This window comes from Acanthochromis polyacanthus, chromosome 18 (assembly GCF_021347895.1).
Source record: "Acanthochromis polyacanthus isolate Apoly-LR-REF ecotype Palm Island chromosome 18, KAUST_Apoly_ChrSc, whole genome shotgun sequence".
Classification (NCBI taxonomy): domain Eukaryota; kingdom Metazoa; phylum Chordata; class Actinopteri; family Pomacentridae; genus Acanthochromis; species Acanthochromis polyacanthus.
Genome location: NC_067130.1, coordinates 24,670,001 through 24,695,316, shown reverse-complemented (window position 1 = coordinate 24,695,316; position 25,316 = coordinate 24,670,001). Strand labels below are relative to the sequence as shown.

General features: G+C 40.3%; 2 protein-coding genes and 1 long non-coding RNA gene across 3 annotated transcripts in view; all 3 read left to right on the top strand.

Moving 5' to 3' along the window:
* Positions 1-705: 705 nt before the first annotated feature.
* On the top strand, positions 706-5,445 carry purg (purine-rich element binding protein G). The gene has a single exon (XM_022212175.2). It carries the CDS (start codon positions 1,097-1,099, stop codon positions 2,123-2,125), a length of 1,029 nt encoding a protein of 342 aa, XP_022067867.1. The 5' UTR covers positions 706-1,096; the 3' UTR covers positions 2,126-5,445.
* Positions 5,446-13,549: 8,104 nt separating this feature from the next.
* The window catches only part of slc38a9 (solute carrier family 38 member 9), a 40,058-nt gene continuing 28,291 nt past the window's right edge, over positions 13,550-25,316 (top strand). Inside the window, 2 exon segments of the mRNA XM_051938921.1 lie at positions 13,550-13,706; positions 14,766-14,900. Of these exon segments, the coding sequence (XP_051794881.1) occupies positions 14,803-14,900 (98 nt within the window). The 5' untranslated portion in view covers positions 13,550-13,706; positions 14,766-14,802.
* LOC127530939 (uncharacterized) lies at positions 19,840-25,006 on the top strand. Its single transcript, XR_007937741.1, has 3 exons — positions 19,840-19,974; positions 22,305-22,552; positions 24,885-25,006. It is a non-coding gene; the product is annotated as an uncharacterized LOC127530939 (long non-coding RNA).

The following is a 25,316-nucleotide window of genomic DNA, read 5'->3' as shown; positions in this document are numbered from 1 at the left end:
AAGAAAATTGCTGACTGAATGAAATGCTAACTTTTTCAAAACACTATTTTCAATGTGGCCAAAGGTCAAAAGTTGTTTTTTTTTTTTTATGTCAGAGTGTTGTACATGACAAACATAAAATGTAAAGTACATGTTTGAACTAGCGTAATGTCACTTGACAATATTGTGGTCCCAACTTGTGTATTTGTTTAAAATCCACCCCTGGCCCCCCTCCATCTTTTTTTTTTTTTGGTTAACCAAAGTCAGTGGAAGACAGTCATCAGGAAAAGAGTAGATACAAATTTAGGCATCTCAGAAATTTCGCCAAGCATGAATGTTTTAATTTTTGTCATAACTTTTCAAATGTGTATTGAACAGATGTCATAAAGCTAATGTAACTGTACATACTGTATTTTTGAGAGCATGTCGCCAATAGTTAAAGAAAAATAGAAGCTTCAAACTCAGTATCTTCCAGACATTAAGTACAGTCTTACTATGGCGTTTTGACTTATTACATTTGAAGTCATTATTGAGAGTGCTTCTGTTCTGATCAACTGATGATGAGATGCTATCAGTTTTTGTTTTCAAAATTATACTGATAATTTTGAAATATTTTTGTATGGTGTTACTAAATTCTTCAGTGGTGCACAATGGACTCAGCATTGAGTAGTGAGATCTAAGGCATCGTAGTAAATGCTTGTTCCTGTTCCAGCCACTATCCTGTCTCTTTAACGGAGGTACTGTCAGGACGGGGAGGGGGGTGGATGGGTTCATCGGGTTCATGTAGTATTGGACGCCTCCTCCCATTTCAGGTCGGCTGCTTCTCTGGGTACCTCGGTGAATGGTAAGGTGTAAGGCCGATGGGTGATGACAATGGAATGGAAGTTCGAGCTGTTAATGCTTACATAGCCGAGCTTGACCTTTATTCGTGGCACAGAAGCTCGATCAGCTGATGACTCCAAACTAGCTGCCATTTTCAGTTCATTCGAGGCATCTCACTAACTTGTTTGTAGCTCCAGCCAGTTGTAAGAGTATACCTGCTTCCATCTCCTGCCAGTCGTCCACTGGAATGGAGGAATCGCTTTGTCCTGTGCTGTCTAGTGGTGGAATATAAATCATGATGGCTGATGGATGTTGCAGAGGAATGGAAAGAGGCAGGGGTAAGATTGCATCAGATTCTTTACCAAGACATGCATATCCTCAGCAATATGTCCAAACGGGATCACAGCAGCAGGTAAATGACATCCAGGAATTGGCCTCCAAACGCGTCGACATCCAGAAGAAACGCTTCTATCTGGATGTGAAGCAGAGTGTACGCGGCCGCTTCCTCAAAATAGCCGAGGTATGGATTGGCAGAGGCCGTCATGATAACATCAGGAAGAGCAAGCTGACGTTGTCTATGTCCATGGCACCCGCACTACGCTACTGCTTGGGAGACTTTATAGATTATTACGCCCGTATCGGACTGAGAGGGGGCCTGGCGCCTCCGCAGGTCGAGGAGCACAGCAACAACGGCCAGGGCCGAGCGCACGACTGCCGCAGGAGAGTTCAGGATCAGCACGCAATATTGTCTCCAACCGGCTCTGCGGTGTCCGACGACCATGCCCACCGCGTCCTCAAGAGCGAATTTATCGAGAGAGACAATCGAAAGTACTTTCTGGACCTAAAAGAGAACCAGAGAGGTAGGTTCCTCCGCATACGACAGACTGTCAGCAAAGGACATGGCACAATGGGTTACTACGGCCAGGGCATCGAACAGACCATCGTGCTGCCCGCACAGGGGCTCATTGAGTTCAGAGATGCTCTGTCGCAGCTCATTGAAGACTACGGAGACGAAGACAGCGATGAGCGCGGCAGAGCCGGGTCCAGGTGCCGCGACGAAGACCCCGAGCTTCCAGAGGCTGCGTCTTTTCGGGTGGACAACAAAAGGTTTTACTTTGACGTCGGGTCAAACCGGTATGGTATCTTTTTGAAAATTAGCGAAGTTCGACAGCCGTATAGAAACACTATCACAGTTCCCCTAAAAGCCTGGGCTAGATTTGGAGAGAATTTCATCAGGTACGAGGAGGAGATGCGTAGAATCTTTTCTTGTCATAAAGAGAAGAGGACGGACGCTCGGCAGGACAGCGAGGAGCAGGAGGACTGAGCTGGCTGCTTTAGCATACTGTAAGATTCTGTTACAGAGCATTGTCCACAATTGACAATTCCATGATGTACTGCATGTACATACTACCTAGAGGGTGTACTTTGTTCACTTTTTTTGGCTTATCTGCCAAGGGCTGGTAAATTACACATTTTAACCTGCCAAGAAGTCATCCATTCATAGTCTAATGCTACATCTATTTTCATTTGTCAGTGCTCTTTAATGCACATTAACCTCATAGGCAGAGCCAGCCCACCCTTATATGGGGCCACAATTGAATTTTTTAACCCCCACAACCATCCCATACCTTTTTAATTGAGTGCAGGTACAGTGTGTAATTGTTTAATTCCAGATGTTGTAGAAATGTGACACCACTGATAGTAGAAACGTGGTGTTGATCAAAAATTTCTTGTCATGTTTTGCCCCAGAAGCATAGTGGATAATAGTTTTTTGGCAACAAAATTGTATAGGAAATTTCAACCCCAACCAGTCTATGAAAGCAAAAAAGTAACTGGTACACAATAAATAAAAATGTGTTCGGTATAGTGTAGGTATTCTGAAAAGTGCAATTTAGGAATTTGTGCAGAAAGAAAAATATTACAATTTCATAAAGACAATTGCAATGAAATTACAAGTAAAATTGAACAGATAATCTCATACATCAAATTAATGATGACCATTGAGACCCTAGCAGGACCTTATTGAAAGTGCAATACACACCCCAGTCACCAACTAACACCTGCAACCATACTGGACTTGTTACAGAGGTGAAAAAAATAGTTATAGTACAGTAAGAAGGATGTGATGAGCATATCTAATGTTGCATTTCTTCATTGCTGCTTTCCTGTAATAATGAGCATTGACTGTAAGAAATGGGACAGGGATGTGGCATTTGTAAGCTGCAGCTGCCAGTTTAGACTGACAGATAATAACACACATATGTGATACACACTGGTGTGTGTGTGTGTGTGTGTGTGTGTGTGTGTGTTACTTTTCAGTGGAATAGACTTGCTGTGTGTGTTTCATTCATGTGGCAGCAAAGCAGCACATCCCCTCATGTTGTTAGCACTGTTGTCAGTGAAAGCACCAAAAGTTTACATTGGAAGGAAATAATTCCAATCCTTTTTAGCTAGTGCAGTCCATCTCCTGTTATTATAGCCAACACAGGCACTTACACAAGACTATTTGTCTCATAGTGATGGTGTTTGTTTTATTTAGCTTTGTTTTTCATTAAGCTGAGCCACAGTATATCAATGTTTTATTAATATTTGAATTGGCACTTGCCTTGAGGCCTGAAGCACTTGAAGAAGAACTGACTTGTAGAATTTGCCGCCTGAATATATCACTTTCTGAATATATCCTAGAGTATTTATTCAAGGGAATAGGTGTCTCTTATCATTCAAAACATAGCTAAGACAAAGAAAACAAAGCATGACCACCATCTTAAAAGACAGAAATAGATGTCATGTCACAGGGCTCTTAAAGATAAGTGTGTTACTGTAGTTATGTTATTAGTACTATATGGTAATCAAATCCCAATAGCTCAGAGTTATATCATTTTATTTCTGAAGGAAAGGTATTTACATGGGTTCTGCTGAGCCACATAAAGCCATCTTATGCAGTTTGTTTTTATTGTCCACACAGCTGCGTCTTTAGAACTTTTTCAGTGTCTGTATTGCTGTGGATTCAGAAGTATCTGGCAGAGCTTACAATCATAAAGTCATGATAAAGGTGTGCCAGATTGCATACAAGCAAACCGTGTACCTGAAATACACCCATCATGAACAAGGCACACAGCTATGGGAGACATTAACACTTTCTGCAATGAAACCTAATGGAACATGTTTGCTATTTTTTTTTGCCTTTGACTGTTTAGAACAGGAAATTGTGGACATCTTGCCAAAGAGAAGCTTCTTTTTAGGTTAATTTGTATGAGAGAAACCCTTTTAACAAGAGCAAGTACAATTTATTTTAGGTAATCTGTGTATGTATCTTGTTATCATCTCTAGAGAACTGTGATTTCTATAGCAGCCCCTCAGGGTCCTTATCCCTAGGTTAAAACTACTGGTGTTAAAGCCAGTTATATAGTGATATATTTTATAGTTTAAAACTCTTTGGCTGCTAGAAATATTGAGAAATGTATTTTGTATTATTTTCCCAGATTCCCTTAAAACTTGTTAACACTGATAATGTCCGACATCAAACATGAAAATTAGGTCATTTGTTATGTCAAACCTTTGAGCAGTAGCTTGAAAATCTTCTGCCTAATGTGTTCCAAAATATTTTTGACCAGTATGTGTTGCTATGGAAATGTGTTCACACTTTTTCTGTCATAAAGTCGTTGATGTATCATGTACAGGTCAGGTCAAGGTAGAAACTGCTCTCATAAGCTAGATGAACACCACAGTGCTCATTGGTAACTGGGAGCAAGTAGCATAGAAAGGGCTCAACATGTTTCTTAAGCAGTAGTTGAAACTATCTTGTTTCTGCAGAAACATGTATTTTACCTTTCCTTATAGTCTTCTCATTAGCAAGTGATGAAGTTGTTTGAAATTCTGTATTTTGCATTCGTCTAAATCCATCCAAGTGCTGCTTTTCCATATGAGCTTGAATGGCAGTTTGCTGTACATTTTGCTCAGTGTAGACAATATGTGACCATTATGAAAGGAGAGCTGGTCACTACTGGCAAAGAGCCCGATCCAGACCATGGCTTAAACTTCGTACAACTGATTTACTCAGTTGTTATGCTCTCCTGATACTTGATAATTTTTTAAAAAAAGTTTTATTTTGGTAAACCATTTTCTTCAGAAAATGTTTTCATACCACAGAAGACAGCTTTTTGTCTCAGGCTGGCAGTTGCCCATCAATGTGTATTTTAATTCAGACAGTTTAGCCACTGTTTCTACGGCTTTGTGCAAGGTACAGTATAATTCACTGCAGGTAACCATTGCAATTTTACACTGTGCTTTTTGTACTACCTCATCCTTACAGTATTACTGAATGATATTGAACTACAGCCATGGAAATAGTTGTCCTCCTGTAGTCGTCCCTATTGGAGCTAACATTACATTAGTGTTATACACACCTCTTTATAGCTTCAGCCCAGTTACTGACTAGTCCATATCTGAACAGAAGCAATTCAGTCATGCACATTTTAAACCACCTTAGAAGTGTCTGAGCCGGGCCTTTGTCTAAGTGTAACTCAGTGACTGTCATTAACTCTCAGTTTAGTGGGTTTGAGATTTAATGAAATGGCTAGTTTTGGTGTAGGAGAAAAAAAATGCAAAAGCTGGTTACAATAAATCAATGTTTTAAGATTTACAGTAGTGGCAGCCAATTCTTGTGATGCCTTCACCTGAAAAGCACAGGACTTAGTTGGTTTTTGGGTTTGTCTATTGTACATTTGATGAAGAGTGTTAACATGATAGTAAGACAGAGTTGTTTTTTTTCAATATAAATGGCAAATATTTCTCTCATGTATCTATATCTAGATCTATAGTATATCTATATCTATCGATCGATCGATCGATTCGATCGATCGATCGATAAATATAGATATAGATATATCAGTGTAATTCAAACAACACAATTTATTTAAAAATAATGTGGAATTAAAAATATATACAGTTCTTTACATTAAATTCTTGAGAATTGGTGCCCAGTGAATTAGGCTTGAGAAGCAAATATTATTAAAAAATTATTGCTCCAGCCAGGATTGTAGACAAGTATGAAACATAAGTATTTGTGATGTTGAAAGTGAAATGTGAAGTTCATAAAAGTACGATGATAATCTGTCTTTTAAATTCCAAATATCTCTCCTTAAAGCACTTTAAATAAAGTTGCACTTTTTCTTCTGTTGCTTTCTAAACAATTGACATAGAGGGACCATTTCTATCCATGCCTTTAGTGTTGTGACAATCATGGATCCCTACTTACAGAACAGTCTGTAGTCAAACATCTATTAGTATTTTTCATGCTAACACCACATTAAATAATCACTGACAGATGTACTGAGATTAGAATATCACAAATCTTGTGAAATAACTCCAAAATTTTAAATCTGGATGTCATTCTGTTGACAATGTGAAGACGACTTGACTATGATAGGATTGTCTGGCACAGCACAAACTACTATGTGACCATGTATAGAATGAGTGCACGGACTGAAACGCAACATACCATGGCTCGCACTACAACAAGGTCATTTGTAAACATTCAGGTGTAAACACATGAAAAGCAAAAGGAGGATCCTTTTTTGAATTTTACACCATATGACAGCGCACCTCAATATCCCAACTTTTATGTTGTGACAATTTAATTTAGCATTGCATAGGTCACATTTGAATCAACTCAATTAATTCCAACAAAATTTGAGCAATTTTATGCGGGGCAGATGTTTCAGTTTCATGGCTTTGGGCTTATATTTGACAGGATTTCATGAACCCAAGATAAGTGAGTTTCGGATGAAAGAAATACATTTTCAGCTCTATGTCATTTTTAATTGCAAAATAAAGAGTGAGTATGTCTTATTTTCATATTTATGATTAATTTTCTTCCCCTGAAGAAGCATATTAGTGCTTAGATATATTGAGCTGTTTCAAAAGCATATTAAATACAGGCAACAAACACTAAGTTTTGGCAACTTTTTGCATTTGAAAATTAGCAGCAATTCTTAAAATATCAAAATATTTTTACAAGTTCTAGAACAATTAAAATATTCCTTCTGTCACAGGTAACAGACCCACTCACTGCTTTAACCTGTGTGTAACTTGTGCAGTGAGAGATTCTGTGATTTTTTTTTAGTGTGCTCACTTTCAGTTATCTCTGTTTAAAATCTTGATATTAGAAGATTACACTTTCTCCATTTTCCCTGTAGTAGGTTGCAAAATATGACACCTCTCTCTAGAAAATTGTAAGAGTAGATAATTCTGAAACTATGAACCCGTAAAATACACCTGTTTGATATACTGACATAATTAGAATCAAATCAATCTGATGTTTGCAGTATGTAATAGCATGCAATTTCAGTTTAAGTGTCTGACACACTCACTCTCTAGACTTACTAGCCATAAGAGCTGAAGATTCCCTTATTGACAGAGAACAGCAGCTGTGGTCAGCCTTCAGTGGCACTGGATCACATAATTGGCAAGATTTCACCAGAGAAAAAGAATGAAAAAATACACATTTTAGCTAAATGTACCTTCTGTAATGTATGGTAATGTTGTGTATCCAACTTCTCTGCTTTGACACAACAAAGGGAAAGGAAAGCAAAAAAGGTCACATACTAATGTCTTCTCAACTTTTCAATTCAAGCTTTCTACTATTTCTTAACATGACTGGTTCTCCTTGTCGCGAGGAATACCATGTCATTGCACTGAAATAGCCTGCCAATTGCATTTTATGGTCAACTCCATATACATAATAATGTGTAGTGCCATTTTTGTATTCTGTTTCCAAGGTCAAGAGTGATTGTTTCCTGTTAATTCTGTGCTGTCCATCTGTGTGCTCTGCAGCTTCTAAATGCTATTTTTCAAGGTGTGACTAAATGCATGAGTCAGTGCTTCTGTCAGAATCATCATCAAAAGAGTATAAAAGCACAAAAAGCAATGTATCCAGCATATTTTGGCCACAGGTGCTCTTCTTTGTCATGCAAGAAACTATAAAAAATATTGACTATTTGATACTAAGAAGATGGGTTTGGGGTTGTTATTAAGTGACAGAAACAATGCATACAAAACTTCTGGTATGGTCCTTTAAGTCAGTTGAGATGATCTTACTTTCACGTACAGTAAATACATGGCTATGGGTGGAGGGCTACAGGACGTTGGACTTGAACAAACAGTTTGAAAAAAAAAACTTGGACTGTTAACAAAGATCTAATGTTTCCAACCCTGACGCCCTTAAAGCACCTTTACAGATTGACTGTGTCTCTTCCTAATTTAATTCTTGTGTCTATACTTTTTCAGTCATCTAGATCTTGGTGATCCTAGGAGCTTCAGTTAAGAGCAACTGGACTTCTCTTTCAGTTTCTTTTAGGTTTCAATAGCCTAGAAGAGAAGACTGGTCTCTTTTTTTACTGAAGGCATCAAAAGAATTGACTTCTGGTTGTTTAGCAGATATAAATGGTTTAAAGATATTGAACTGGCCAGTGCCAACAGAAAGACTAGTTTCTCATAAGATTTTTGTGGTAAATTTGGATGTCATGCTCACATTCAGGATGAAATGATCATTTTGCAAACTAATTATTCAGAGAACAGAAGTGGAAATCACTCAGACAAAGTGTATATGTTTATCTGTGGTTGTGCAAGTAGAGTGATGTAAATGTGCACATCACTTAAAGCAGACGTTCTGGTTGCTGTTTAGTTTTGCTTTAGGTTTACCAACAGAGTTATGGAGTGGAAAATGTAGAGGTGTAGATGTTTGGTATTCATTTAAAATGAACTGAAGTGAATAAATGAACATGTGAAAAACTGTAAATTTAGATACCTGTAAGTAAACACTGTTGTTGTCCTATAGTCCTGTAAACTAAGATTAAAAAACAAGAAAGTTTTGTACTCAGCACTTTCTTTACGTGTACTGTAATAAGTTCATCTCTACATGTAAAGTACTGTATGAATATTCAGTTACTTGCCTTGTAATGTTTGAAACAATGCTATGTTTAGAAATGGTAACCAAGAAAACAAAGTTTTTAGAGTGTATGCATGGCCAATGGGTGGGTTCCACTATAAAAGGAAAACTATATAAGAAATGGTGCTAATGTTACATTATATAAAGGTGCTTTTATGGACCCCAGCTGACAATGCATGCACAGAGGAACTATCAAAAAGTAGAAAAAATAGAAAATTGATGTCCTAGCTGCTGTTCTCAAATAGTGCTGCTTCCAAAGATTTTGGGAAATTTTAAAAATCCAACTTTCTATTTGTTTAAAATGCACAGCCCTTCAAGTTAGAGTTTTAGCTCCTGGTTTGTGATAGAGAAAATCTGATCACTTGTCAGCAATCTCTGCCAACGTGAGCACATGGTGTAACTTTCACCCCTGTTCATTATCTCAAAACACTCTTTTAGTGTTTGTTGGGAAGTAGCATTTTAACTTCTGCATAGCAGGTTTAAGTGTTGTCCGTGTTCTGCCCGGTGTTTTGGAGCTAATGTCAGTGAAACGTATGGCGGGTGTCATTACAGTCTTCAGATGAAAATTTCCAATTTACTTTGTAATGCATAGTATTTCTGAAATGCTTAGTAGGTGGTTTTGTGGTCACAAATTGTGAAGTTTAACTAGTAAATGTTATTATTACCAGCCTCTTCAACTCTCAGATAACCAGAATGAGGATCAGCCTGACCCTGATTATGTCCCTGAGCATTATATTAAAAGCATTTTAAACCAGATATCCAAAATTCTAAGGCAGTCCATCATGAGGTGGCATTTATTTTTGGGAAAAGAAAAATAAACATGTTTTATTTTACAGTTATACTGCCTTTGTGACAATATTGAAAAGATCAACAGACAATCTAATGACATCATTTTGTACTCTTTATTATTCAGAAGGTTTATGTATTTGAATATTTTTTCAAGTAGCAGAGTTATTTCACAGCAAAACATTTTAAGTCTACAAAAGGTCAAAGTTGTTTGAGTTTGCAGACTTTGTGCTGATTTGTCACTGGATAATTGGAACGTGAACATGTGTGTTATTGGTTTTGTATTGATCATTGTTTTGTTTTTTTTATGTTTTCCATTAATGTTTTCCAGAATTACTATGCTTTTGTTTATTTCCAGTTTAAGTAATCCTGTATTGTATGCATATATGGGTTGAAACAGTTTGTACTTCTGCTAAGTGGGAATTTAATTAATCTGTTAAAGAAAGTTCTTATTGATCATAAAATTATGATGTATGTTACCTTTGTAATTAAGGCATCATTTTTGTCAAATATTCAGACTTGAGTAAGCAGGATAGACAAGCACTTACAGACTTGTTTCTGTCAGAGTTATAATGATGAGTCATTGGTATATGGTTGATGTAGTGGCAAAGATCGTGATATCAGAAAATCCAGGGCATATCCATGAAGGAAACATCTTCAGGCTAATTATTTTGTCACAGAATATATCTGGTGGTATTATTATTTTTTTAAAATCTGTCCTATTGGTCTACATCCCATGCACAGATTCAACTTAAAATGCATTGCATTTAACTAACAGGTAATGTTGGTCATAGCTTGTTGTTCTTATCTCCTCGCTCAAGAGGTCCATTGCTATTAAAAGCACACCATTGAGCGGACTGTTCCACTGGGTGACAGTTCCACATACACTGCGCCACAACACTACAGCACCGGAATGCAAATCAGTCTGCTGCTGAAAAATGTTCTCAGACAATGCTTTATTCTCTAGCATTTGAAGTAACACTTCTGAAAATTACAGAAGGTATTTGGTTCAGAAAATGAATTAGCCTTTTTCAAAAATGAAAGGGTTAGAAAATGGTGAAAATGAAACTGATTAACATGAAGAGAGCACATTAAAAAGTAGAGAAAAATTATGTCATGAGAATCTTCAACAGGAAAAGAAAGGTGAGCAGATATTTTCATCCTTGAACTGCATGAATTTGGCACTGATCAGGACAAGGTGGACTATGGAGGTGCTGGTTATAGATCTGCATTAGGCTCTGTAGAGCCCCTTTCAGACACATTCCCATTCGGTTAATTTGACTGATCTGTAACGTGTCGGCTTCATATCTGAACGTGCACCTCAGTCAGGTTAGCCGGGCTCCTTAAAGAATTGGAGGCTATTCAGGTCCAGCCCTCAGGTTATGTTTAAGGAGCAATGGAGGACATCCACATATAGGCTACCATTCTATATGCAGTGTCTGATGGCTGGTTAATTGAATAACTGTGGTGGGATTGAAACAGTCCTCTGAGTACAAAGGAGAATATCAGTGATGTTTTGTCCAGCAGTCTCAGTGTCATCACTTGAGTTAGAAGAGGTGGACCCGAACCTACCTAACGTGTTCAGTTAACAATACACAGATTATACAATGAGGACTACAATCATATAAAAGTCATTCAGAATTGCAGGACATTCCATCAAATTTTCAAATAATCTATGTCCAAAATACTAAAACAGTTGCTGTGTAAATTACTTGACCTGAGACCAAATTTTTTAAAAAGGAGAAAAGAATTGTGCTACAAGCCCATTTTACCAAAAGTAGCTGTCTTTCAAGCTGCAGGAAAAACACTGGTGTCAACTGGAGCCAGTTGAAGGCTGCAGTGATTCTGGTGACAGTACAGTGTATCAGAGTGAGGTTATTGAATATTAGTGTCTCTCTCCTGTTGCAGCGTTTGCAATTTGCAGACCGTACCTGTTCCCTCCATAGACACCAACGTTATTTCTGCAACTGAAAGACAGCTACTTTGATAAACAGGGCTTGTAGCACATCATCTGCCTTACAATGATGGGAAAGAGGCATCGTTTATGTTATGACAACCTACATCTAAATGTGCTATTGATGCTGGAAGTTTGAATCTGTGAATATCTTTCCAACTTTCCAACTACCGATTCCTACCGATTAGATGGTTAACACAGCTGCAAAAGCAACATCACCTATGATACACACAGTTACATCAAATTAACAGTACACTATACTTTTTCAGTGCTCTACATCACACTCTCTCTCACTCACTCTCTCACTCACACACACACACCAACACACACACCACACACACACACACACACACACAACACACACACACACACACACCACTACAAAACGTGTTCCAACTGCAACGACTGCCTACAGATAGCCTGCTGCAACTGTCTTATTACAACTGTTTGGCAACATGTAGTGCAAAACATGCCTTCAGACCTTGGCAAAAACAAGGTGTCACACTCCTTTACAGGTCAACATGGGCCTACCTTATTTGAAAAGAAAGCTCACATCGACGGCCGATGTGATCCCAGTCTCTTAACTTCCCAGCTTTTCCTCCAAAGGCATTGGGGAAAATGGACATGAAAGCAAATAATCCACCTCGTTCATGCTAACGCCGGCCATAGCTTAACCTTTTCTCGCTGCGTAAAAGGCCTGTGGGCTGACTGAAGTTAGCCCAAATGATCAGTAAATCACGGGGGCGGGACATGACACCTGTCAATCACTTACAAGAACGAAGTGAATGAAAGCGGACTGTATCTTGCTGGGGCTGTAAAAAAAATAAGCCCATTTAGAGATATCTTATGTTTTCTTTGACTGATTGGTGCTGTTGCTACCTTTGTTTTCACCTAAACTTAAAACAATCTGTTGTGAGTTATTTAAAAAATAATTTTCTCATCTTTTTTGTGTTGGCCTAGGAGGGCTTAGCCCTGCTAGCCCATTTATACCAGCTGTCCCTGCCTGTAACTATTGCCAGGGGTTCCAGTCTTCCAATCTGTGCTTTTTGCAAACGTTTTTGCTTCTTTGGATGTGGTGGAGTTTCGGGTGTAGACATTTTTAAACATGCGGGAGCAGCAGCGTCTGTAACCAGGAAACCTGTGAGAGGACCGGCAAACAGAAAAGTGTATCCGCTGGACCTCGCATTGGTCCTCGCTACATGGGTCTAAGGAAGATGAAACTGGCTGCCCTTAATATTTCCTGTGTTTTATTTGTTTATTATGCAGTTTTGATGCGTGTGTGACAGACGTGTATGGGACATTTATGAAAATACGGAACAATTTACTACAATTGATTGTCAAATAAAGGACGATTCCGTATTTTAAGGGACGGGTGGCACAACATGTCAGCATAAACTTTTTAGCTGGTAGAGGAAGAAGAAAACAGTGAATCACTTGATATCCTGGAATAACATCAGTTTTTCTAAAGAATGGGAAGAACAAAGCTATGTCCTCTCTTCTATTTTTCATATTTTCATTCATTGTCAGCCTTAATTGAATGTTTCACTCTACCTTATATTGTCAGGATAAGACCAGAGAAGACCAATTCTTTTTACTTTTTCCCATCAGTAAGTTTGTCCTCTTGGTCAGCAGTAACAGCTAGCTAAATATCTAGCTTCTTGTCTGGAGAAAAAGCTAACATTAGCATGGATTAGCAACCCTGTTACTGTGATTAGAGTAGTGTTAGCAAAATAAGAAATAAAACATGGAATAAAATGGACCACTGATGTGCAAGCTGAGTCAACCAAGCCTTTGATAGTTTATTACCTATTACTGATGAATATGGAGCAGAAAATTGTAAAAGAGGAGGTCTATTTTTGAAGCCCAAATGTCCTCCAATTCTGGAATGACCCATGATGAAAGAGTTAAATATGGAATTTGTTGGAGTATTTTACTGATGGCTCAAAGAAAGAAAACAAAGCAGAAAAAAACGGGATGACTGAATACAGCTAACAAAGACATTTTGAGTCCAGAAGATGGCAGTAACGAAGCCTAAAAGCTAGAAAGTACCATTAAACCTCACAAGAGGAAGTAAAAGCGGAAGTAGAGGAGGAGGAAGCAGTAGTAGAAAAAGAACAACAGCAGCAGCAACACAGGAGGAAGTATACACTTCAAATTGTAGTTTCATCTGCTCTGGAGTCCTGCTGAGGTTCACAGCAGTTTTGTAGATTGCAGCCGGTATGTATTTATTTTCGTAATATTGTGTGAACTGTCCACAGCGCCGGTCAAAAGAAAGGACTTGTGAGACAGGAAGGAGCCGTTGTTGCGTTGACATTTCATTTCCAGACAACTTTGTGGTTGAAACATTTGCTGAGACAACAAGATGAGTTGAAGATAGAATGAGGAACAGCTCACTGCAGACTTTCATTTAAATGGTGTCTGTATTGTTAACGCGTGTCGATCAGTCGGTTAACTTAGTTAAAGTGATGGCACATGACTCGTCTCTTCTGTTGCAGACTCGCAGCTTTACTTTCTCACATTTCTGACTACAGTTCACGTGAGCCTTCCGTCAGTCTGTGTTTACAGAGTCGGACTCCTGTCAACATCCAGTCTGAAAACAATGATAGATTTAGGTCTATACATCAGAGATTCTCGGTATTTTGACTTGTGCAGAAGCTGCAGATGTTCTTCATATAAGAAGGCAGACCTCATCGTTTTCAGTGTCTGTGAGTCAGCAGCTCAGTTTTATTCAACACTAGCGATGTTGATTCTTTTATGGTCATTTTCAACCTCACCTCTTATGTCTGGAACTCGTTCTATAGGTGCCTCTAAGCAATGCACCAAAGTTTTAATTGGATCCTTGTCAGAATAAAATGTTAGATAACCACGTCAATGACAACTATGAATCTTAAACAATGAAATATTGATTTCATGCTAATAATACACATTTATTGAAGTCGTAAATCCCCACTGTTCCTACACCTTTATTTTTAGTGAAATTTATTTGTCAAAAGATAAGATAAGATAAACAAACAATAAGCAAAATTAAAAGTGAATTTGAGTGTTCTTTTAAATTTCCTATAGATATCAAAAATAATATTACTATTGTAAATAGTTTTGGCCACAGTAGACAGGTAGACTTAATTGCACATGCAAGTAAGTACAGAATAAAAAATATATATAAACAGACCAAGAAAAACAGTAAGGGAAAACACAGTAAGTGTAGTACAGTTTTTTTAATGTTTTATGGTTGCTGTGGTTGTAGCTGATCAAATTTTACAATATATTTCCTCACAGTCAGGTGATGAGAGACTAGCTGAACGTCAGCGGAATAATGGAGGATGACTGCCGGCCTCTGCTGAGCTCAGAGCAGACTGGAGAGAGCTACTCACACCGAGGCTCTGTAGATTCTCTGGACGTCAAGGTTAAAAGGTAGATTACTCTGAAACACTGCACCAGTCAATTTGTGGTATTTGCCAGCACTGCTCTCATCTGCACATGACAGTCCGTCCTGTCAGATTTTGCGGGCTTGCACACAGGTTCCTGTTGTTCATTTACCAGCATGACAGAGTTGTTTTCAGTTCTATGTATCTACTGACACCCTCTAGCTAAGACAATGCTCACTGTTGTTGCCTTGTACACAGCAGCGTATGCTACAAGTGATGTCTTTACATGCGGTTGTGGCGTATTTTGGCTGGTCGTGCACTTCTCAGTAGGCCCTTATATCCCCTTATGTTAGGTTTGTGACAGCGGTGGTTTCTTGGTTGATACTTAATATGTTACATTGGGATAAGGTGGAGTGGTACACAGGCGTTTATTCTGTGACCATGCTGACTTAGTTGGTCCATGGGTGTCACAACCGAAACAGATAATGTGACTTTGCTGCAAAGCAATTTGAAACATTCTGAGAGCATGAAAAAAGGTTCTCTGGTGTGATGTAGCTAAGCTGATTTCCCTCATGCATTTTTTTTCTTTGTTGCCTTCTCGTTTTGTCTTGTGGCGGTACTGAGCTTCCACATCTGTTCCTTTTTTATGTTTTATACAGGGCTGTTTTAACTCATAAGAATTAATTTTCATGCAGTTGCAAATATTTTTGTAATAATTAGAAATTAAAATTAAAATTCACCATTTACACTACTCACAATAACTTATAGATATTGTTATTTACATGAGTGCTTTTCTTATTTGGTCTTAATTTTAAAAAAAGAGTAATAGTTCCCTTTGATATTACTATTAATGAATATGAAGAAGCACCATTTTCAGTAGTGCAATATTTATTACCCCAACAATAGACAATAACAAAAAAAGCCCCAAATAACCAAAATTGACAAAGTCAGTAGCAGGTGTTTCCACCATTTGCCGCAATGACAGCTTGACAGTGACGTCTCATGCTCCTAACTAGCCTCATGATGTTGTTCTGAGGCAATGTGTTCAACTCCTCCACAAGTGCTACATGCAGCTCTGCCTGGTCACGTGGGGGTGGGGTACGAGCATCCAGCTGGTCACAGACGTGCTCAATGGGGTTCAGGTCTGGGGACATTGCTGGCCATACCATATGAGTCACTCCAACTTCCTGAAGTCAAGCTGTGACAATTCTGGCACCATGTGGTGGAGCATTATCATCCATAAACAGAAAGTTGGGGTTGTGCTGGCGGAATTGGGGGATGATGATGGGTTCTATGATGTCTCATGATGTCCTATGATATGATGTAATATAGATAAGGGGGTGGGGGTCAGCAGGCTGGCGGCTGCGGTGAATATAGGATCGGTTCCTATAGTAACGGCGGACTGGGGGACACGTCGGGCGAATGTTATGCATGTGTACGTTATGTATGCATACCGAATCACGTGACCTAAATATGTAGGGCGGTGGGAATTGATGGGACTCGGAAACACCTCCACAATTTAATCAATTGTTCCTTATATCATCTCCAAAAGATAAATTCCAATGGATTTGTAGTTGGATTGCAATCATGTGATCGTCAGCAGGCAGCTGATGTAGTGTTCACTTGTTGTCCTAGTTACAGTGACGCCATGCTGCTATCTTGCAATGATACAGAAATCTTTAACAAATCTGTGGATCCAGACTATAAGTCGCATCACTGCCAAAATCCATTTGTCCGTTTTTGAGTAATGTTGCACACAGGCAGACTCATAGATAAACAGATAAAGGTACACTGATGGTCACATAACTCTGCCGCATTCCTTGGTGGAGTAAAAATGAGTCTGAGATTTTAAAGAGGACACTAAGGTTTCCTGCATGAAATCTGTAGGCAGATCGTTCTACAGCTGTGGGGTCAGAACAGCAAAAGCTGTTCTCCTTTAGAAGGAATTTTAAACGATCACTAGGACGTTGCCGGTGGATCTTAAGCAGTAATCAGAGTGATAGGGAGTTATTAGCAGGAACCTGACCATTCAATGCTGTAAAAACCAGAAGTAAAATCTCAAAATCTATTCTTACTCTCAGTTATCCAGAGAAGGGCAGCAGGGATTGGTGTAATGTGATCACTCCTCTTAGTGCATGTTAAAACCTACCAGCAGCATTTTGAAACCAATTGCAGTCTTTATGTTTTGAAAATTGTTCAAAATCCAGTTTTTATTTCTGCCAGACAGGACATAATATATGAAACATCAGTGGTACCAGGCTTGAATGAGACATACAGTTGAGTGTTTTCTGCATAACATAACCGCATAAATAACTGACTGACCCCCCTTGACAGCAATAACCTCAACCAGGCGCTTCCTGGAGCTGTGGATCCGAACTGTACATCGTTCATAAAGAATTTTAGCCAATTCCTCCCGGCAGAACTGCTTTATCTCGTTCATATTCTTTGGACTTCTCGGGTATATGGCTCTCTTCAAGTCATTCCATAGCATTTCTATTGGGTTGAGGTCTGGGCTCTGATTGGGCCACTCCATAAGTCCAAATTGGTTTTTCTCGGGCCATTCTGTTGTGGTCTTGCTGTAGTGTTTTGAGTTTGATCCCATTGCATCACTCAACATCTGCAGAGTTTCAGCTAATGTACAGACTTTCTCACATACCGGGCTTTGCAAAAGTTCTGTTACACTCAGTTTCATGATCTTTAGAGACGTTTACATGTCGGAGTGAAAAATTCAATTAAACAAACTGAAAGTTCTACCTAATAGGCAGGTGTCGTTAATACCAATTTGTTCTCCGGTGAAGTTGTATCAAGATGGAAGTCAAAAGAGTTGAGATTTCTGCTCTCCTTCGTGCTGGCCACAATAAATCTGACAGAGCCAAACAGCTGAACATCAGCCGGATTTTTGCAAAGCCCGGTAATGCTAAAGAATTTTTTTTCATACGCTTGGAAATTCATCTTCCTCTCGATGCTTGCAAGCTGACCAGGCCCTGAGCAAAGTAGGTCCAAATCATTATATTTCCTCCACCATACTTTACAGTTGGGATGATGTTTCCATGATGATATGCCATGCCCTTTTTTACACCAGATGTAGTGCTGTGTGTTCTTTCTAAATAGTTCAATCTTTGTTTCATCAGTCCACAAAGCATTTTGTCAACACTGCTGTGGAGTGTCAGTGTGCTCTTGCAGGCTTCAGGCCTGCAGCAATGTTTTTTAGTAAGCAGTAACTTCCTTCTTGGTGTCCTGCCATAGACACCCTGCTTGTTCAGTGTTTTACGCACTGTAAATTTGTGAGCACACATGTTAGCCAGGTCCAATGACGCCTTCAAATCTTTGGCTGTCACTTGGGGTTATGTCTTTATCTTATTAATGAGTCTTCGTTGTGCTCTTGGGGTCATTGTGACTGAGCGCCCCCTTCTTGGTAGAGTAGCCACAGTCCTAAAGTGCCTCCATTTGTAAATCGTTTGCCTAACTGTAGAGTGGTGAATTTCTAAAGTCTTTGAAATCCTTTATAACCCTTTCTAGCTATATGTAAATCAACAATTCTTGATTCTAGATCCTCTGAAAGCTCTTTTGCGCGACATGGTTCACACAAGCTTATTAGGGTCCGAGCACCGAGGGTGCGAAGGACAGGCGGTGCCAGGGCACCGACTGTCCAAGGCACCAGCGGTGCCAAGGACCCTATTGAAACCCTAGGGTTTATTATTAGGGTCCGAGCACCGAGGGTGCGAAGGACAGGCGGTGCCAGGGCACCGACTGTCCAAGGCACCAGCGGTGCCAAGGACCCTATTGAAACCCTAGGGTTTATTATTATTATTATTAGGGTCCGAGCACCGAGGGTGCGAAGGACAGGCGGTGCCAGGGCACCGACTGTCCAAGGCACCAGCGGTGCCAAGGACCCTATTGAAACCCTAGGGTTTATTATTATTATTATTATTATTATTATTATTTTTTTTTTTTTTCTCCCGTAAAGTAAATTGGCTTTTTGGCGGCCTTATCATACTCCAAAACGCGTGAAATTTGGCATGCACATCAGGACTGGCGAAAAATTTGATATTTTATGGGAGTTGCGCATGTGCGTGGCAAAATGGCTCTATAGCGCCACCTGCAAACTTGAAAAAGTAGTCATTAGGCCAACTGCCACAATGTTTCATGTACAGCTACAATATTTGGTGGGCATATGCAGAACATCTGGACACACCAAAAGTCAATTACAGCCACGCCCTAAACCCAACAGGAAGTCGGCCACCTTCAATTTGCTGTAAATTTTTCAAACTTAATCGCTCCTCGGGAAATGACTTGCCTTTTTGGCGGCCTTATCATGAACCAAAACGCGTGAAATTTGGCGTGCACATCAGGACTGGCGAAAAATTTGATATTTTATGGGAGTTGCGCATATGTGTGAAAAAATGGCTCTATAGCGCCACCTGCAAAATTGAAACAGTGGTCATTAGGCCAACTTCCACAATGTTTTATTTACAGCTACAATATTTGGTGGGCATATGCACCACATCAGGACACACCAAAAAGTCAATCACAGCCACACCCTAAACCCAACAGGAAGTCGGCCATCTTGAATTTGCTGTACATTTGTCAAAATTTATAGCTCCTAGTGGATAAGTCTGAGAGAACTGAAATTTGGCCAGTACATGCACCAGACCTTTCTGATGAAAAGTTATCAAAAACTCAACCAGAAGCCAAAAGGTGTGGCCATGGCGGAGCCTCAAACAACTGATCCTTCGCCATGAAACAGGAAGTGGTGTCTAATTCTTCTCAACATGCTCCAATCTGCCTGAAACTTTACATGTATGATGACAGTCCTGTCCTGATGTCATCCACATAGGGATATTCATTGACAGTCATAGCGCCACCTTGTGGTTTCAGGAAATAGACATCTTTTACACTTTCATGCCCTATTGTTACCCGGTTGATCATATTCACTTCAAATGCAGTGACAACAGCCTAAACACATTGATGATGCATCCCAGTGAAAATGGTGACTTGTCATCAAAGGGCGTGTCTGTGGCGGCCAAACCAATTTCGATGTTTCGCCATGAAAATTTAACGATTCATATCTCAGCTGAACAACATCCTATCTGCCTCAGACTTCACATGCTGGATACCAGGTCCAGTCTGAACACATCCACACTCATAAATTCTGAAAAAGTCATAGCGCCACCTGTTGGTAATAGTAAGTTTAAGGCCTTATATTTTCAGGTACAATGGCCCCAAACTTGGTGATATCATGCTGGAAATTGGTCAGTCGAGTCTTCACCTCTTGACAATCACACACTGTGAAGGGTGTGACATTTCATGTAACGCTGTTGCCGTAGCAACCAAATATCGCCATGAAAAACAAAGCCCTTTCTGACAGGTTAGGAATACTCCAATGCTCACAAAAATTACCACACAGATCACCATTGACCCAAGGAACAACACTGTATGCATCTCGGCACTGCACATGCTATAGCGCCCCCTACAGTATTTTTAACAAACAGCCCCCCCAGCACGTTTCACCTACATCCATGAAATTTGGGAGGCTTATAGAGCACATCAGGACGCACAAAAAAGCCTCTTGGAGCCATGTCCTAAACCCAACAGGAAGTCGGCCATCTTGGATTAATTGTGAGATTTTTGATGATTTTTCTCATTTTTGAGAGTTAATACCTCCTAGGGGATAATTCCAGGAGACCTGAAATTTTGTCAGTCCACACAGCAGGACTTGGTGATGAAAAGTTATCAAAAGTTTAACCAGAAGCCAAATGGCGTGGCCATGGCGACCATCAGCGTTTTGATGCTTCGCCATGAAACATCAACTGCTGTATAACTCTCCTCTGCATGCTCCAATCTGCCTCAAACTTTCCATGTGTGATCACAATCCAATCCTGATCACATCTACAGGCCAACAGACACTCTCAGTCGCAGCGCCACCTGATGGAGGGACAGTAAATGCTGTATAACTGGCCTCTACATGATCAAATCAGCCTGAAACTTTTCATGAGTGATCAGAGTCCAACCCTCATCACATCCACTGTGTGAAATACACTCTGAGTTACAGCGCCACCTGGTGGATAGACAGGAAATGCTCTATAACTGCTCTGAACATGCTGCAGTCTGGCTGAAATTTTAAATGTATGATTGGACTCTGGTCCAGATGCGATTCAGAGGCCGACATACACTCTCAGTCACAGCGCCACCTGGTGGACGTGCGTGGATTCACGACCAGCGTGGATGCGAGGACCCGTCCATCGCTGCTTGCAGCTTTAATTATTATTATTTTTTTTTTTTTTTTCTCCCGTAAAGTAAATTGGCTTTTTGGCGGCCTTATCATACTCCAAAACGCGTGAAATTTGGCATGCACATCAGGACTGGCGAAAAATTTGATATTTTATGGGAGTTGCGCATGTGCGTGCCAAAATGGCTCTATAGCGCCACCTGCAAAGTTGAAAAAGTAGTCATTAGGCCAACTGCCACAATGTTTCATGTACAGCTACAATATTTGGTGGGCATATGCAGAACATCCGGACACACCAAAAAGTCAATTACAGCCACGCCCTAAACCCAACAGGAAGTCGGCCATCTTCAATTTGCTGTAAATGTTTCAAACTTAATCGCTCCTCGGGAAATGAATTGCCTTTTTGGCGGCCTTATCATATCCAAAACGCGTGAAATTTGGCGTGCACATCAGGACTGGCGAAAAATTTGATATTTTATGGGAGTTGCGCATCTGTGTGGAAAAATGGCTCTATAGCGCCACCTGCAAAATTGAAAAAGTGGTCATTAGGCCAACTTCCACAATGTTTTATTTACAGCTACAATATTTGGTGGGCATATGCACCACATCAGGACACACCAAAAAGTCAATCACAGCCACACCCTAAACCCAACAGGAAGTCGGCCATCTTGAATTTGCTGTACATTTGTCAAAATTTATAGCTCCTAGTGGATAAGTCTGAGAGAACTGAAATTTGGCCAGTACATGCACCAGACCTTTCTGATGAAAAGTTATCAAAAACTCAACCAGAAGCCAAAAGGTGTGGCCATGGCGGAGCCTCAAACAACTGATCCTTCGCCATGAAACAGGAATTGGTGTCTAATTCTTCTCAACATGCTCCAATCTGCCTGAAACTTTACATGTATGATGACAGTCCTGTCCTGATGTCATCCACATAGGGATATTCATTGACAGTCATAGCGCCACCTTGTGGTTTCAGGAAATAGACATCTTTTACACTTTCATGCCCGATTGTTACCCGGTTGATCATATTCACTTCAAATGCGGTGACAACAGCCTAAACACATTGATGATGCATCCCAGTGAAAATGGTGACTTGTCATCAAAGGGCGTGTCTGTGGCGGCCAAACCAATTTCGATGTTTCGCCATGAAAATTTAACGATTCATATCTCAGCTGAAGAACATCCTATCTGCCCCAAACTTCACATGATGGACACCAGGTCCAGTCTGAACACATCCACACTCATAAATTTTGAAAAAGTCATAGCGCCACCTGTTGGTAATAGTAAGTTTAAGGCCTTATATTTTCAGGTACAATGGCCCCAAACTTGGTGATATCATGCTGGAAATTGGTCAGTTGAGTCTTCACCTCTTGACAATCACACACTGTGAAGGGTGTGACATTTCATGCAACGCTGTTGCCGTAGCAACCAAATATCGCCATGAAAAACAAAGCCCTTTCTGACAGGTTAGGAATACTCCAATGCTCACAAAAATTACCACACAGATCACCATTGACCCAAGGAACAACACTGTATGCATCTCGGCACTGCACATGCTATAGCGCCCCCTACAGTATTTTTAACAAACAGCCCCCCCAGCACGTTTCACCTACATCCATGAAATTTGGGAGGCTTATAGAGCACATCAGGACGCACAAAAAAGCCTCTTGGAGCCATGTCCTAAACCCAACAGGAAGTCGGCCATCTTGGATTAATTGTGAGATTTTTGATGATTTTTCTCATTTTTGAGAGTTAATACCTCCTTGGGGATAATTCCAGGAGACCTGAAATTTTGTCAGTCCACACAGCAGGACTTGGTTTGGAAAAGTTATCAAAAGTTTAACCAGAAGCCAAATGGCGTGGCCATGGCGACCATTAGAGTTTTGATGCTTCGCCATGAAACAACAACTGCTGTATAACTCTCCTCTGCATGCACCAATCTGCCTCAAACTTTCCATGTGTGATCACAATCCAATCCTGATCACATCTACAGGCCAACAGACACTCTCAGTCGCAGCGCCACCTGTTGGAGGGACAGTAAATGCTGTATAACTGGCCTCTACATGATCAAATCAGCCTGAAACTTTTCATGAGTGATCAGAGTCCAGCCCTGATCACATCCACTGTTTGAAATACACTCTGAGTTACAGCGCCACCTGGTGGATAGACAGGAAATGCTCTTTAACTGCTCTGAACATGCTACAGTCTGGCTGAAATTTTACATGTATGATTGGACTCTGGTCCAGATGTGATTCAGAGGCCGACATACACTCTCAGTCACAGCGCCACCTGGTGGACGTGCATGGATTCGCCGACCAGCGTGGATGCGAGGACCCGTCCATCGCTGCTTGCAGCTTTAATTATTATTATTATTATTTTTTTTTTCTCCCGTAAAGTAAATTGGCTTTTTGGCGGCCTTATCATACTCCAAAACGCGTGAAATTTGGCATGCACATCAGGACTGGCGAAAAATTTGATATTTTATGGGAGTTGCGCATGTGCGTGGCAAAATGGCTCTATAGCGCCACCTGCAAACTTGAAAAAGTAGTCATTAGGCCAACTGCCACAATGTTTCATGTACAGCTACAATATTTGGTGGGCATATGCAGAACATCTGGACACACCAAAAAGTCAATTACAGCCACGCCCTAAACCCAACAGGAAGTCGGCCATCTTCAATTTGCTGTAAATTTTTCAAACTTAATCGCTCCTCGGGAAATGACTTGCCTTTTTGGCGGCCTTATCATGAACCAAAACGCGTGAAATTTGGCGTGCACATCAGGACTGGCGAAAAATTTGATATTTTATGGGAGTTGCGCATATGTGTGAAAAAATGGCTCTATAGCGCCACCTGCAAAATTGAAACAGTGGTCATTAGGCCAACTTCCACAATGTTTTATTTACAGCTACAATATTTGGTGGGCATATGCACCACATCAGGACACACCAAAAAGTCAATCACAGCCACACCCTAAACCCAACAGGAAGTCGGCCATCTTGAATTTGCTGTACATTTGTCAAAATTTATAGCTCCTAGTGGATAAGTCTGAGAGAACTGAAATTTGGCCAGTACATGCACCAGACCTTTCTGATGAAAAGTTATCAAAAACTCAACCAGAAGCCAAAAGGTGTGGCCATGGCGGAGCCTCAAACAACTGATCCTTCGCCATGAAACAGGAAGTGGTGTCTAATTCTTCTCAACATGCTCCAATCTGCCTGAAACTTTACATGTATGATGACAGTCCTGTCCTGATGTCATCCACATAGGGATATTCATTGACAGTCATAGCGCCACCTTGTGGTTTCAGGAAATAGACATCTTTTACACTTTCATGCCCTATTGTTACCCGGTTGATCATATTCACTTCAAATGCAGTGACAACAGCCTAAACACATTGATGATGCATCCCAGTGAAAATGGTGACTTGTCATCAAAGGGCGTGTCTGTGGCGGCCAAACCAATTTCGATGTTTCGCCATGAAAATTTAACGATTCATATCTCAGCTGAACAACATCCTATCTGCCTCAGACTTCACATGCTGGATACCAGGTCCAGTCTGAACACATCCACACTCATAAATTTTGAAAAAGTCATAGCGCCACCTGTTGGTAATAGTAAGTTTAAGGCCTTATATTTTCAGGTACAATGGCCCCAAACTTGGTGATATCATGCTGGAAATTGGTCAGTCGAGTCTTCACCTCTTGACAATCACACACTGTGAAGGGTGTGACATTTCATGTAACGCTGTTGCCGTAGCAACCAAATATCGCCATGAAAAACAAAGCCCTTTCTGACAGGTTAGGAATACTCCAATGCTCACAAAAATTACCACACACATCACCATTGACCCAAGGAACAACACTGTATGCATCTCGGCACTGCACATGCTATAGCGCCCCCTACAGTATTTTTAACAAACAGCCCCCCAGCACGTTTCACCTACATCCATGAAATTTGGGAGGCTTATAGAGCACATCAGGACGCACAAAAAAGCCTCTTGGAGCCATGTCCTAAACCCAACAGGAAGTCGGCCATCTTGGATTAATTGTGAGATTTTTGATGATTTTTCTCATTTTTGAGAGTTAATACCTCCTAGGGGATAATTCCAGGAGACCTGAAATTTTGTCAGTCCACACAGCAGGACTTGGTTTGGAAAAGTTATCAAAAGTTTAACCAGAAGCCAAATGGCGTGGCCATGGCGACCATCAGCGTTTTGATGCTTCGCCATG

Coding starts and splice junctions, on each gene's coding strand:
- purg (XM_022212175.2), top strand. CDS start 1,097: ATGATGGCTGATGGATGTTGCAGAGGAATGGAAAGAGGCAGGGGTAAG.